The 12,865-nt window shown below is 39.6% G+C and overlaps 1 protein-coding gene across 8 annotated transcripts in view; it reads left to right on the plus strand.

Annotated features, from left to right (window-relative positions):
* Nucleotides 1-12,865, plus strand: part of LTBP1 (latent transforming growth factor beta binding protein 1) — a 389,672-nt gene that overhangs the window by 299,663 nt on the left and 77,144 nt on the right. For all 8 annotated transcript variants that reach the window (XM_055327297.1, XM_055327298.1, XM_055327299.1 and 5 more), the window contains 2 exons: nucleotides 1,326-1,448; nucleotides 9,825-9,947. In XM_055327297.1, coding sequence (XP_055183272.1) covers nucleotides 1,326-1,448; nucleotides 9,825-9,947 — 246 coding nt within the window. The remainder of the gene's footprint in view (nucleotides 1-1,325; nucleotides 1,449-9,824; nucleotides 9,948-12,865) is intronic.

Consider the following 12,865-nt stretch of genomic DNA (forward strand, 5'->3'; position numbering starts at 1 on the left):
AAGAGCCTGTGATGTCACTACCAAAAATAAGTCAGATACATGCAGAACCATCCACGGATTATCAGTAGGGGCAAACTGATTTTAAGTGCCAAATGCCATGATAATCAAAATGATGCTGTCAGGAGAGTGAGGGAGAGCAGAGTTGTGTGTCCCTGTGGAAACTGACGTTTGTGTTAACTCTTCTAGAGACATGTTGCCAGAAGTAGGTCAATGTACTCAGATGTGAAGAACAAAGTTTGTCAACAAACAGCGTGAATTAATACCTGCTTACTGTAAAATACTAGATCATCTAAGTAATAAAGGATGTAGTAGACATAGTCCGGCCCTCAGGAAACTTAAAATCTAATGGTAAAAGTGAAATAATTGAGTACATGCGAAACATCAGTGTGCCTTCTGTTGTGCGGATATGACATGTGTGTGCTTGAGCCTGAGCTCAGGGCTGAGGTTACAAATCAAAACATCTCTAAGATGAGGACATGTGGGTAAGGTAGAGAGAGATTCAGTGACAATGTAGATAGCAAATTGGCTGAGAGGAGGGAAAGACCATTAGATTTGGCCGGAAAATCATTGGGAGAGAGGGAAAAAAAATGGAAGCCTGATTGCTAGCAGGCTTGAGAGGTTTATCCGCAAAAAGGAAATGAAGATGTTTATGCCATTGACACTTTAAATCAAGGGTCAGCAAACTTCTCCTGTAAAGGCCCAGATGGTACATGAATTTTTGGTGCTATTTGCCAGTAAAACTTAGTTTACAGTAGTAGGCAGTGGGCTGTAGTTTGCAACCTCTCCTTTAGTTTGTTACAGGCCTTAATGCTTTTGTTCAGTGTTGTCTTTGAACCTATAAAAGAGATATAAGAAGCTAAGTTGAGGTTCACAGGTGGCAGCACAGTATTTGCCACTCAACAGTGAACATTGGGATTAATATATAGAGATCCTTAGCTTACTGGTTAAGATTTTAAGTTCATCTGGATTTTCCCTACTGGGGGATTCATGACCTTTTTAAAAAAATTTATTTATTCATGAGAGACACATAGAGAGAGGCAGAGATATATAGACAGAGGGAGAAGCAGGCTCCCTGTGGGGAGTCAGATGCGGGACTCAATCCTGGGACCCCAGGATCATGTCCTGAGCCAAAGGCAGATGCTTAACCACTGAACCATCCAGGTGCCCTGGATTCATGACCTTTTACTAGAGATTGGTTTAATTCACCTAACAAAGAGTCTACATTAATTATAAACCAGATAGTTTATAGACTTCTTTAACACATACGGTTAAAAAAATTCTTAAAGTATAACCTATACAGTTTCTTTTTACTCTCTTGCTTGTAGATATTGATGAATGTCAGCACCACCATCTCTGCAGTAATGGACAATGCAGGAACACAGAGGGCTCTTTTCTCTGTGTCTGTGACCGAGGTTACAGAGCATCGGCCCTTGGGGACCACTGTGAAGGTGAGAATTGTCTTGATTGCGGAATCCCAGAGAAATCTGGACATCACCCTGGCTTCTGTCCTTGAGTCCAACCTTTTGACTTCACAGTCAGGACATGAGGTTCCTGGAAAAACATTTTCCCCGTGATCACACAATGAAAAGAAGCCAATGGAATCCAGGTTTTCTTTGCGCTGCTCAGAGCTGTGTTTTAGAATTATGCCATCTAAACAAGTAAAAATCAGTTTCACTTTTCTCAGCTTTGGATGGTTTATCCTGGATATATAGTTCTGAATGGTAACACCTTATTTATGTAGGACTAGCATCCAAGTAGGTAAAAGCAAGTTAATTTTCCAGATAACTGGAAAAATTTTAAGAGCTAAACCTCAATTCAGCTTTGAGCTTTTTGCCTAAGCATTTCTAAAAGATACTCCAGGTATACAGCATGGTGTAATTGTCAACCAGCCACCACCCAACTACCTGCTGTGCCTCAGCACCTCTGGGGTGGTTAGGGCTCCTGAGCTGGTCACATGCAAATGCTTTGTACACATTGTCTACCCAGCTCACCGTTTTTTTGTTTGTTTGTTTTTCTGGTTCATCCCTTGACATACTACATATAAACTGTCAGTTGTGAAACTAGAAATGTGAGGAGGGCAGGATTGTGCCTCACATGGAGAATTAAGAGTCTGTGAGTGAGGGGCTGAACCCCACCTTGGACAGAAGCACATGAGCTTTTCAGTGAGTGTTTTTTGTGACACATTTGTGCCACAATGTGGCACACATTAAAAAATGGCCATGACACTTACTTGTCAGGCCTTCTTGGTCCGGAAAGATCCATTATACTTTGTAGCATCCTACTTTACTGACCAAAGAACTTGGCACAACGAGGGACAGCCTTTCCAGATAGCAGTTGGGGCAGTTTCAGAGGCCTTAAAATGTATGTTATCGATGGGTAAGTAGATCATCTAGGATTTGATCCTGAGGTAATGATGTTCTTCAAGGACTAATGACTCCAGTGAAAAGTTGTAGTCAACATACCTTTATCGAAAAATAGGCAAAGAAGTGATGAATCAAAATAATGAAATTCGATTTCATTATTTTGTATATTCCCAATACTCAAAAATTGTGTATTGGGAACTCTATAACACATGGGTAACTTTTTTTTTTGTTTTGTTTTTATTTTTAAAAATTTTTTATTGGAGTTCAATCTGCCAACATATAAAATAACACCCGGGGCTCATCCCGTCAAGTGCTCACTCAGTGCCCATGTCCCAGTCACCCCCACCCCCCACCCACCTCCCTTTCCACCACCCCTTGTTCGTTTCCCAGAGTTAGGAGTCTCTCATGTTCTGTCTCCCTTTCTGATATTTCCCACTCATTTTTTTCTCCTTTCCCCTTTATTCCCTTTCACTATTTTTTTATATTCCCCAAATGAATGAGACCATATAATGTTTGTCCTTCTCCGATTGACTTACTTCACTCAGCATAATACCCTCCAGTTCCATCCACGTTGAAGCAAATGCTGGGTATTTGTCGTTTCTAATGGCTGAGGAATATTCCATTGTATACATAGACCACATCTTCTTTATCCATTCCTCTTTCGATGGACACCGAGGCTCCTTCCACAGTTTGGCTATTGTGGACATTGCTGCTAGACACATCGGGGTACAGGTGTCCCGGCGTTTCATTGCATCTGTATCTTTGGGGTAAATCCCCAGCAGTGCAATTGCTGGGTCATAGGGCAGGTCTATTTTTAAACTCTTTGAGGAACCTCCACACAGTTTTCCAGAGTGGCTGCGCCAGTTCACATTCCCACCAACAGTGCAAGAGGGTTCCCCTTTCTCCGCATCCTCTCCAACATTTGTGGTTTCCTGCCTTGTTAATTTTCCCCATTCTCACTGGTGTGAGGTGGTATCTCATTGTGGGTTTGATTTGTATTTCACACATGGGTAACTGTTAATGATTCAACATAGTGGCTTTCCAATGGAAGAGGTAGGCATGTAGCTGGGGGCCAGCCACAGAAAAACCTCTTTCGGAACAAATAGGTGACAGGACACCTGCGAAGGCTCTGAAAACCTAACCTGATCACCAAAATCTCTTCTGCCCTAACCCCTGACTGACCCAGAGTGTCACCAGGCCATTGACTGGTTCTCAGTAGAGGACATGTTGCTCTGTTTTGCCTCTTTTAATGTGTTGCCCATCTCATCAGAAGCCCAGGATTTTTATTCTATCAACATCAACCACATAAAAAGCCAAACAAAAACTTTTTAGCCAATTTGCTCATCAGTGTTTATATTTTTTTTTCAATAAGGTTTCTTTTGGAGTAGATAATTGGTCTTTTTTCTCTTAAAGTCAGGGATAATTTCCCTAGTGTTCTAGGTTATAAATAGAATTGGAGTCCATTCAACTCAGTGCTCCCTTTGAAACTATAATAGCACTTCAGCCTGCTAATTCCCAACTAGTAGTATTTCCGACCCTCCCCAATGGTATTTAGCCGTAATTAACTGAGCTGTTACTGTTCACATGCCTCTCACAGCTGTGGGAGGAAGAACCATCTTTCTTGTTGGCTTTTATATTTACATGTGTAACTTTCCTCTAACAACTCTGGCAAAGGCCTTGTTTTCTTGCAGTGTTATCCTACAATCCTGCTGGGAGTCAGAATCAGAGTCAGAATCCCAAGTATTGTGCTAATTTCTGTGTGTTACTTGCTCCAGCATGCTCAGTAGCCACTCAGCCTGTGAAGGGTGGCCTCAGTTGTCTTGGTTGTTAGAGGCCTTGGCATCTCAACGTTCAGAGGTTCTGCCTCTGACTTATTCCCCTTCTAGATACAGTCTCTGCTTCTATGCCTGCCTTCCCACCTTCCCCAGCCCCTCACTGTGATTGCTCCATGCTAGTCCCTTGCAAAGCTTGAAAAAGAAGATTTATTATTTACCCTGCCTTTCTGTGGCCCCTCTCTCTTGGTCATTTCTTTGTGGACCAAATGAAAAAAAGGTGAGAAGAAGTGCTAGTATTTTATATTAGCATATAAAACCATATATCCTAAAGGAATTAGGATATTCCTTTCCAAGTCAAAAGCATTAGTTCTTTTCATGTATGCATTATTCAATAAATATTTGAGTGCCAGGGATGTACCAGGTATTGTCCTAGGCATAAGATACACAGCAATAAAGCAAACAGACAGAAATTCCTCCTTTTGTGGAGCTAACATTCTAGTGAGGGAGATATACATGATAAATAAGTAAAATATAAAGTTTGTTAAGTGACAGTAAAAGCTATGGAGGAAAATAAAAGGGGGGTATGTGGGGACGGGAGAGAGGGGAGGGAGCAGATATTACAGAGGCAGACAGAAGCTGCCTTGAGTTCATGGCATTTGATTATTTATAGGAAGACCGTTCATTCAAAGGAATAGCAGGTGCAAAGGTGCCAAGAAATAGGCTTTGTGGAAGAGATTAGGAGTTTGACTTGGGCACTTTAAATTTAGGATGCCTGAGGAAACAACAAATGTTGGAGAGGATGCGGAGAAAAGGGAACCCTCTTCACTGTTGGTGGGAATGTGAACTGCTGCAGCCACTATGGAAAACTGTGTGGAGGTTCCTCAAAGAGTTAAAAATAGACCTGCCCTACGACCCAGCAATTGCACTGTTAGGGATTTACCCCAAAGATTCAGATGCAATGAAACGCCGGGACACCTGTACCCCGATGTTTCTAGCAGCCATGTCCACAATAGCCAAACTGTGGAAGGAGCCTCGGTGCCCATCGAAAGATGAATGGATAAAGAAGATGTGGTTTATGTATACAATGGAATATTACTCAGCCATTAGAAATGACAAATACCCACCATTTGCTTCAACGTGGATGGAACTGGAGGGTATTATGCTGAGTGAAGTAAGTCAATCGGAGAAGGACAAACAGTGTATGTTCTCATTCATTTGGGGAATATGAATAATAGTGAAGGGGAATATAAGGGAAGGGAGAAGAAATGTGTGGGAGATATCAGAAAGGGAGACAGAAAATAAAGACTTCTAACTCTGGGAAATGAACTAGGGGTGGTGGAAGGGGAGGAGGGCGGGGGGTGGGGGTGAATGGGTGACGGGCACGGAGGGGGACACTTGACGGATGAGCACTGGGTGTTATTCTGTATGTTGGTAAATTGAACACCAATAAAAATTAATTTATTAAAAAAAATAAATTTAGGATGCCTGTAATGAGTATCCAAATGAAGAAATCTGAAAAGTAGTTGGACCTATGTGTATGGAATTCAGGAGTGAGACCCGGACTCTGGGTCATTAACATGTAGATGGTGTTTAAGCTGTGAAATTGGAAGACATTGCCACGGGAGTGAGTATATCTTGAAGAGAGAAGGGAGTCAAAAGATGGAGTCCTGGCCTCTCATTTATAAGTGAGGAGGAGGATAGGAATAAGCAAAGCAGATTGAGAACAGGTGGCAAGAGAGGAAGGAAGAAAGTCAAAATCCAAGAGAAGAAAACATTCGAGAGAGGAGAGAGTCATGAACTATGTCAAACATTGCTGCCAAGGAAGATAAGGCCCAGAATTGACCATGGGATTGAACAAGATAGGGTGACTAAAAAGCATGACTTTAAAAAGTCATTTAAAAAGAATGACTTTGGCCAGTGCATTCTTAGTAATGAGGTTACCAAGATTGACATTGTTTCTTTAAAGCCTATTGTCCAAATCCTAGAAGGGCTCTATCTTTCACACTACCCTAGGTGGGGGTGCAGACAATCCCATGTTGGGCTCACTTAATGTTCAATCTACTATTTTTTTTTTTTGCTTTTGAAGATAGAAGTCTTTCAAAAAGCATTTAGAATAAATCAAGCTCTAATACAATGCACTGAGTTCTCAAATCTATACAATTATTTATAAACAGAATAGTGTTTCGTTTCCTCACATACGTTCTTTTAGATTTTGAAAAAGAAATGAAAATCAAATGATTTTAAAGTAGTGCAAACAAAGCCAGTGTGCTTCCATTATGCTAAGGCAAACATCTAGGTAATGTAGTATTTCTCTTGTTGATGAAATTCATGTTCTCAGGACTCTCCTTCATCTTTTTTTTTTAAGATTTTATTTATTTATTCATGAGAGTCACACACACAGAGGGAGGGAGGGAGGGAGGGAGGAAGAGAGAGAGAGAGAGAGAGAGAGAGAAAGAGAAAGGCAGAGACACAGGCAGAGGGAGAAGCAGGCTCCATGCGGGGAGCCTGATGTGGGACTCGATCCCGGGGCCCCAGGATCACACCCTGGGCTGAAAGGCAGGCACTAAACTGCTGAGCCATCCAAGGATCCCTCCTTCATCTTTTTTGAACTGAGATTTTTCACATAACGCTAACAATCAAATATGCCTTTCCTTGTTAGCTCAGTTTCCAGAGAACAAAGAAAGGTGAATCTAAAACTGACTACCCTACATAACACCCATCAGAAAAGCAGTGGAGCTCTTAGCATAAATATGGAACGTTGGAGCTTTCATGCTGGCCTCTGGGAATAGAAAATGGTGTAGCCACTTTAGGGCACTCTTCTATCACAGTTTAAACCTACTTTGTGACCCAGCCACTGTACCCCTAGAAATTGACTCAAGGAAAATGAAGCTTGTGATTACACAAAGACTTACACATGAATGTTTATCAAAACCCTATTCATAATAGCCAAACTATAAACAATCCAGATACTCAAAGGTGAATGGGGCAACATTCATATGGTAGAATTATACTAGGCAATAAAGAGGAGAGAGGTGTTGGTATACATAATAACTTAGATCAATATCGAAAACACTATGCTGATCAGAAGAAGCCAAACAGAAAAAGAGCCCAAGGAAACTTTTAGGGTGATGGACATGCCTACGCCCTTTTTTTAATGGTTGGTCTAATTTTTTCACTTAATACATGTCTTATGGCAGAGATTCATACACAGTAGACTAGCGTTTATCCCCATTTGGCAAATCATTACTGAAAATAAATCAGAGTTGGAACTGATGGATTATTTTCATGGAATTTATATCTAAAAGCCTATTCTCAATTACCTGTGTTTCTACTTTCAAAAATATTGCTGTACCAAGAGTCAGTTAGCTGGTGAATAAAACATTCTTTGGCATGGGAATGAACCCTGAAGGTTTCACACTTCACGGGAGACACTCATTCCTGCATGGTCTTCTCTGTCTTGTGCATAATTTTCCTTTAGTGTCTCTTTCGTGACATAAAATTAATTGGGAATGGAAATTTAAGGGCAGACTGGAAAAAGAGTCAAAGGGAAATACCGCCAAGCTTTATGTTTCTAACTACAGAATAACATTCTTACAGAGATATCTCTTAATTCCTTAAAAAAATGATTGCATTTACGATGATTGAAGAATCCAACAGTGATCCCAACAGATGTAAATGGATAAAGAAATGCCTGTATCTTGATTGTGATGGCAGTTACCAGAATGTATCTACATTTGTTCAAACTCATTGAACTTGACTCTTAAAATTAAATCCATGTATTGTATGTAAATTACACTTGAGTGAAGTTGGAAAAACATACTGGAGAAGAAGGGATAACCCTCTTCAGTTGTGACAAAGTCACATCAACTGTGTTTTATGTACTAGCATCATTATTCAGAAACATTTTAACCTAGGAGGACAGCATGACTTGTGTTCCTTTTGGTGGAATGAAATTATAAGGTGCTTACTTGTTTCTCTTTTATTTTCCGTATAAACGGTACAGAAGCCAGTTAATAAGTGGATTGGGTTCTATGAGGAAAATTTAATTTGGTGTGCCAGCGTTTTGAACGAGACAGTGAGGAGACTGAGACTGCAACTGTCTCCATGTTCACTACTTCCTGGAACTTCTCATGCATTTTCACAGCAATCATAATTATTGGCAAGAAATGCCATCATATGCCAAATTCTGAGAAAACAAAGAAGGTTTTGTTCCTTACTTTCTTCAGTGCTAATAATTGAAATCCTGCACAGACAACAGAAGAGGGAGTCATGGACTATGTTAGAAATAATGAGTTCTGACTGGAAGTAAATGTGGTAATAAACAGCCCTTGTGAGAGATCTGCCTAGCGTTCACGCAGTGAGGGGGGTCATTAATTGTCTCACATGCTCACAGTCAGAACTCATTACTGGTTATGTAAACCATGTTTAGTTGCACATATGCTATAAATATATGCATTTAAAAAACCAGTCAACCTCAAACCTATCAGTGATAGCTGCTGAGTAAGGGACTTCAATGAAGCTTTTGATCTTGCTGATTCCCTTTCCTGCCACAAGTCCCCTACTTCCCCTCCTCCACTTTGTACCTTCCTGTCCGGGCTGTAAGTAAATCCCTTCTGGTACAAGAAGCCACCTTTGGTCTTTATGATATCTCTTTTCTAAATCCATGTGACACGTGAAATTGGCACTATTCTCTTGACAATTATATATTTTGACAACTCCTAGGTTAAATTTCTTTGGGACTACAAAGCAATATAATATTTTGTGTTTTTATTAATATAATTTAAATAATTTCTGTTTGGGAGCAGGAATCATGCTAAATATTTTAAGATTTTTCTTGTAATGCATAGGGCAGGATCTTATGTAACTAGATGCTCAAGGTATTTTTTTTTTCTTTTTTGAGAGGTGAGGGAAGGGCAAAGGGAGAAGGAGAAAGAGAATCTTAAGCAGGTTCCATGTCTAGTGTGGAGCCCCATGCAGGACTGATATCATGACTCTGAGATCATAACCTGAGCCAAAATCAAGAGTCACTTAACTGACTTAACTGACACTTAACTGAGCCACCCAGGTGCCCTCACTCACTTTATTACTTATTTTTTAGAGAAGGAGTGGGGGGAGGGGGTTGCAGAGAAGCAGAAGGAGAGGAGGAGTCTTAAGCAGGCTTCACACCCAGTGCAGAGCCTGACTCAGGGTTCAGTCTCCAGATCCTGAGATCATGACCTGAGCTGAAATCAAGAGTGGGATACTTACCCGACTTAGCCACCGAGGCACCCTTAAGCAGGCTCCCTGCTCAGTGGGGCTCAATCCCAGGACCCCAGGATCATCACCTGATTCGAAGGTAGATACTTAACTACTCAGGCACCTCCCTTAATACATATTTAAAGAATATTTTTATCTCCTCTTGTCAGCAAGAACGTAGCCAAGTAACTTGGTTAGTACAAGACTTTGATGTTTCCTCTTCCAAATTTCATTTGATGTTAAAATGTTAATTTACTTGTTCAAAGCCAAAATCCTTCCAAAATGTTTCATTTTTAAAAACCCTAAACATTAAAAAGCTGTCTTCCATTAAAAATTATGTTATTGTGAAAGACGTAATATAATGTTCACTTATGTGATTTTTGTAAGACTAATGCCTGATTTTTTAATATAGTTTATTCCATCTCTTAAATTTTTTAAAATTGACTTACAGATATCAATGAATGCTTGGAGGACAACAGTGTTTGCCAAGGAGGAGACTGCATTAACACTGAAGGGTCATATGATTGTACTTGTCCAGATGGATTCCAGCTAAATGACAATAAAGGATGTCAAGGTATTTCTCTGCTTTTTAGGTCCTAATTTACGTGGTTGCTCAGTTCCATAACGCTTCCTGACAGTAGTGTGTGTCTTCATCCATCTATATGTAAATGAACTGCGCCAATTTGTAGTTTTAAAATCTCTTTCTTGGGTCTGTGTCAAGTGTGGGAAGTTCTCACTGCACTGCACCATGTCAACTGAAACTCATGCATTGTGGAACTGTGTCCTGGCTTTGCAAGCTTCTGTGGTAACTGAGATCACCTGTGCTATGCTGTTCCTTCCATGGGCCAATCTTGGTGCTAGATTATAAACTATCTTCTGGCTTTTTGATGTCCTTTGTGGGTATATTTCATTTTGTTTCATAGCTGGTATTTATCCATCCTTTCCTTGATCCCTGTTTTTTTAATCCAACATCTAGCTTTTCCTTTTCCAAAAAAAAACCCTCTTTAATAATTTGGTCAAAATTATACAGGTATAGAGGACAGGATTTTATTATTGCGTCAAAGTATTATCACATTACATCTCCCAAGCAAACATAAAGAGGATACAAGGTACTAATAAGAACACAGCACCAATCATAAGAGGTTTAACTGAATAACCTACTATGTGCTAATTGCTAATTGCTCTCCACAAACCTCATAGGTTTGTGGAGTGTTTGACAGCTTTTCTTATATCCATTTTGTGCATGAGTAACTGAGACTCAGAGAAGTTAATTAGTATGCTCCTCCCTAATAAGTAGAGCTGAGATTTGAACCCAAGATCTTTTCCTGCTATTCTTTCCTATGTTGCCCTACCAATTATTACTACATTTATAGCCACAAGAAAGAAGACTGTGAGATTTAGTGTTTTTCCCCATGTGGCACACTAAGTAAGTAGTTGGTGACGCTGGAACTGAAAAATCAGATTGTCTAGATCCTTCATCTCAACATTTTTAGTTCTACCTGGCTGCCCTCCAACTTTTCCTTTTTATAGGTGCATATAGGTCTTCATAGGTGCATGCTGGTTTTTTCCACTGAAGACTATCACTTATATTTACCTTTATCCTTATTTCTGCCACTTGGATAATTTTTTTTTTCTAATTGTTCTCCCCTTCCATTACAAACACTGAAGTGTATCACAAAGTACATATAAGTAAGGATTGTTGGAGTTCTTTTTTTTTTTTTTATCCACTGCTACTGAACATGAATAACTTTTTAATCCTGGGTTGTCATCATTTGCGTCTTCTCTCACATATACCAGATGTATAGTATGTGAAAGGGAGGATAGTGTGTACTCGCTAAGACATAGCACTGGAATAATACTATACCCACTGTCCATACTATTATCTCTATGTCACTGTGATACAAAAGACATGGGTCTTTGTCTCAAGATCTTTTAAAATTAATTAACTTATCCCGAGATTTAACTGTACTGTGATGTACTTCATTTGTTGTCCTATATTCATTTGCCATCGTGATGCAGTAAGGTGAATTTAAATTTTTCAGTATTTCCAATGCAGAAAGTAAATGCACTCGGATTTAATGCAATAGAGAAGAAATACTCAAATTATAAAAGTACTGTGCAAATATTTCCACTTTGGAACTTTTACATCTTAAAATGAATCTTGATTTATATAAAAATGCCAAGAGTTGCCTGAGTGTCCTGTTTTTATTACAGACATTTCAGTTTAAAAGCAATACTTTCTTTTCTCATTCCTCTCCTCCCAGTTTTTGACCAAATAGAGGCAAACTAAGTCTTCTATAAATGGACAGTGATTTCATATTGCAGATTTCATAAACTTCCAGAATTAAATCATAAGGAAGTAATTTAGTCATCTGATTAATTAATTATACTACTGTGTTCTCTCAGGATGTTAAATTTGTTTTTTTTTTTTTAAATTTTTATTTATATTATGATAGTCACAGAGAGAGAGAGAGAGAGGCAGAGACATAGGCAGAGGGAGAAGCAGGCTCCATGCACCGGGAGCCCGACGTGGGATTCGATCCCGGGTCTCCAGGATCGCGCCCTGGGCCAAAGGCAGGCGCCAAACCGCTGCGCCACCCAGGGATCCCAGGATGTTAAATTTGTTTGTGATTTGATATCAACTCAAATATGTCACTGCTCCAAACATATTTTATTGACTGTAAATACTTATTAAATTGACTTCATGCTCTGTCACATTGGTGATTCCTGTTTTCCAGAATAAATTGTCTTCTTGAAAAATGAAACAAATAAATAATATTCCTGAAAAAGGTTTTAGTACTGTTTAAAGAGCATCCTCTAGGAATCAGCTCCATCACCCACCTTCTCTGATTAGAGGCTGTTTATAATGGCATGTACACTCATCTAGTAAATCCTCCCCTTTGTGTCACTGGAGGCAGCCTGGTGGTCTCTCTGCCTGAAGTTACTAGCCTACTTCTACCTAATCTCATAGCCAGTTCATTCTGTACATAGGCATAGACTTTTTTAATGCTAAAAATGTGATTGATGCCATTGCTAATAACCATGGGACATATTTGAATGACAGTGTGTGATAGACGTAAGCTTTGAAGTTTACCTAATAATCTGAAGATAGTTCCTTTTTCAGTAAGGGATTTTCAACTGAAAGTATAGGAGTCTCTTTCCTCAGCAAAATTAAGGCTGATATATAGACAGCATGGAAATTCATGTTAATACTCTCTTTAGGAATGTGACAGCGTACATTTGAGATTTAGAACACACTTCAGTTTTGCGTTTTGACTTACACATGCCAAATTGTGAATTTCTGTGGAATCTCGGACCCATGAAAGAAACCCAACTTAAATATAGTCTGGCTTTCAGCTGAGTTACTAGCAGCATAGTTTAGAAATGCCTCAGTAAGTACAACCCAAATTGAATGCATATGTTTCTCTAGTTCCAGATATTCATGTTGTTCTTTCTTAGCGGTTTCCTGGAAAAAAGTCTGGGAATTCGTCT

The sequence above is a fragment of the Nyctereutes procyonoides genome, unplaced genomic scaffold, assembly GCF_905146905.1.
Source record: "Nyctereutes procyonoides isolate TBG_1078 unplaced genomic scaffold, NYPRO_anot_genome, whole genome shotgun sequence".
Taxonomy (NCBI): Eukaryota; Metazoa; Chordata; class Mammalia; order Carnivora; family Canidae; genus Nyctereutes; species Nyctereutes procyonoides.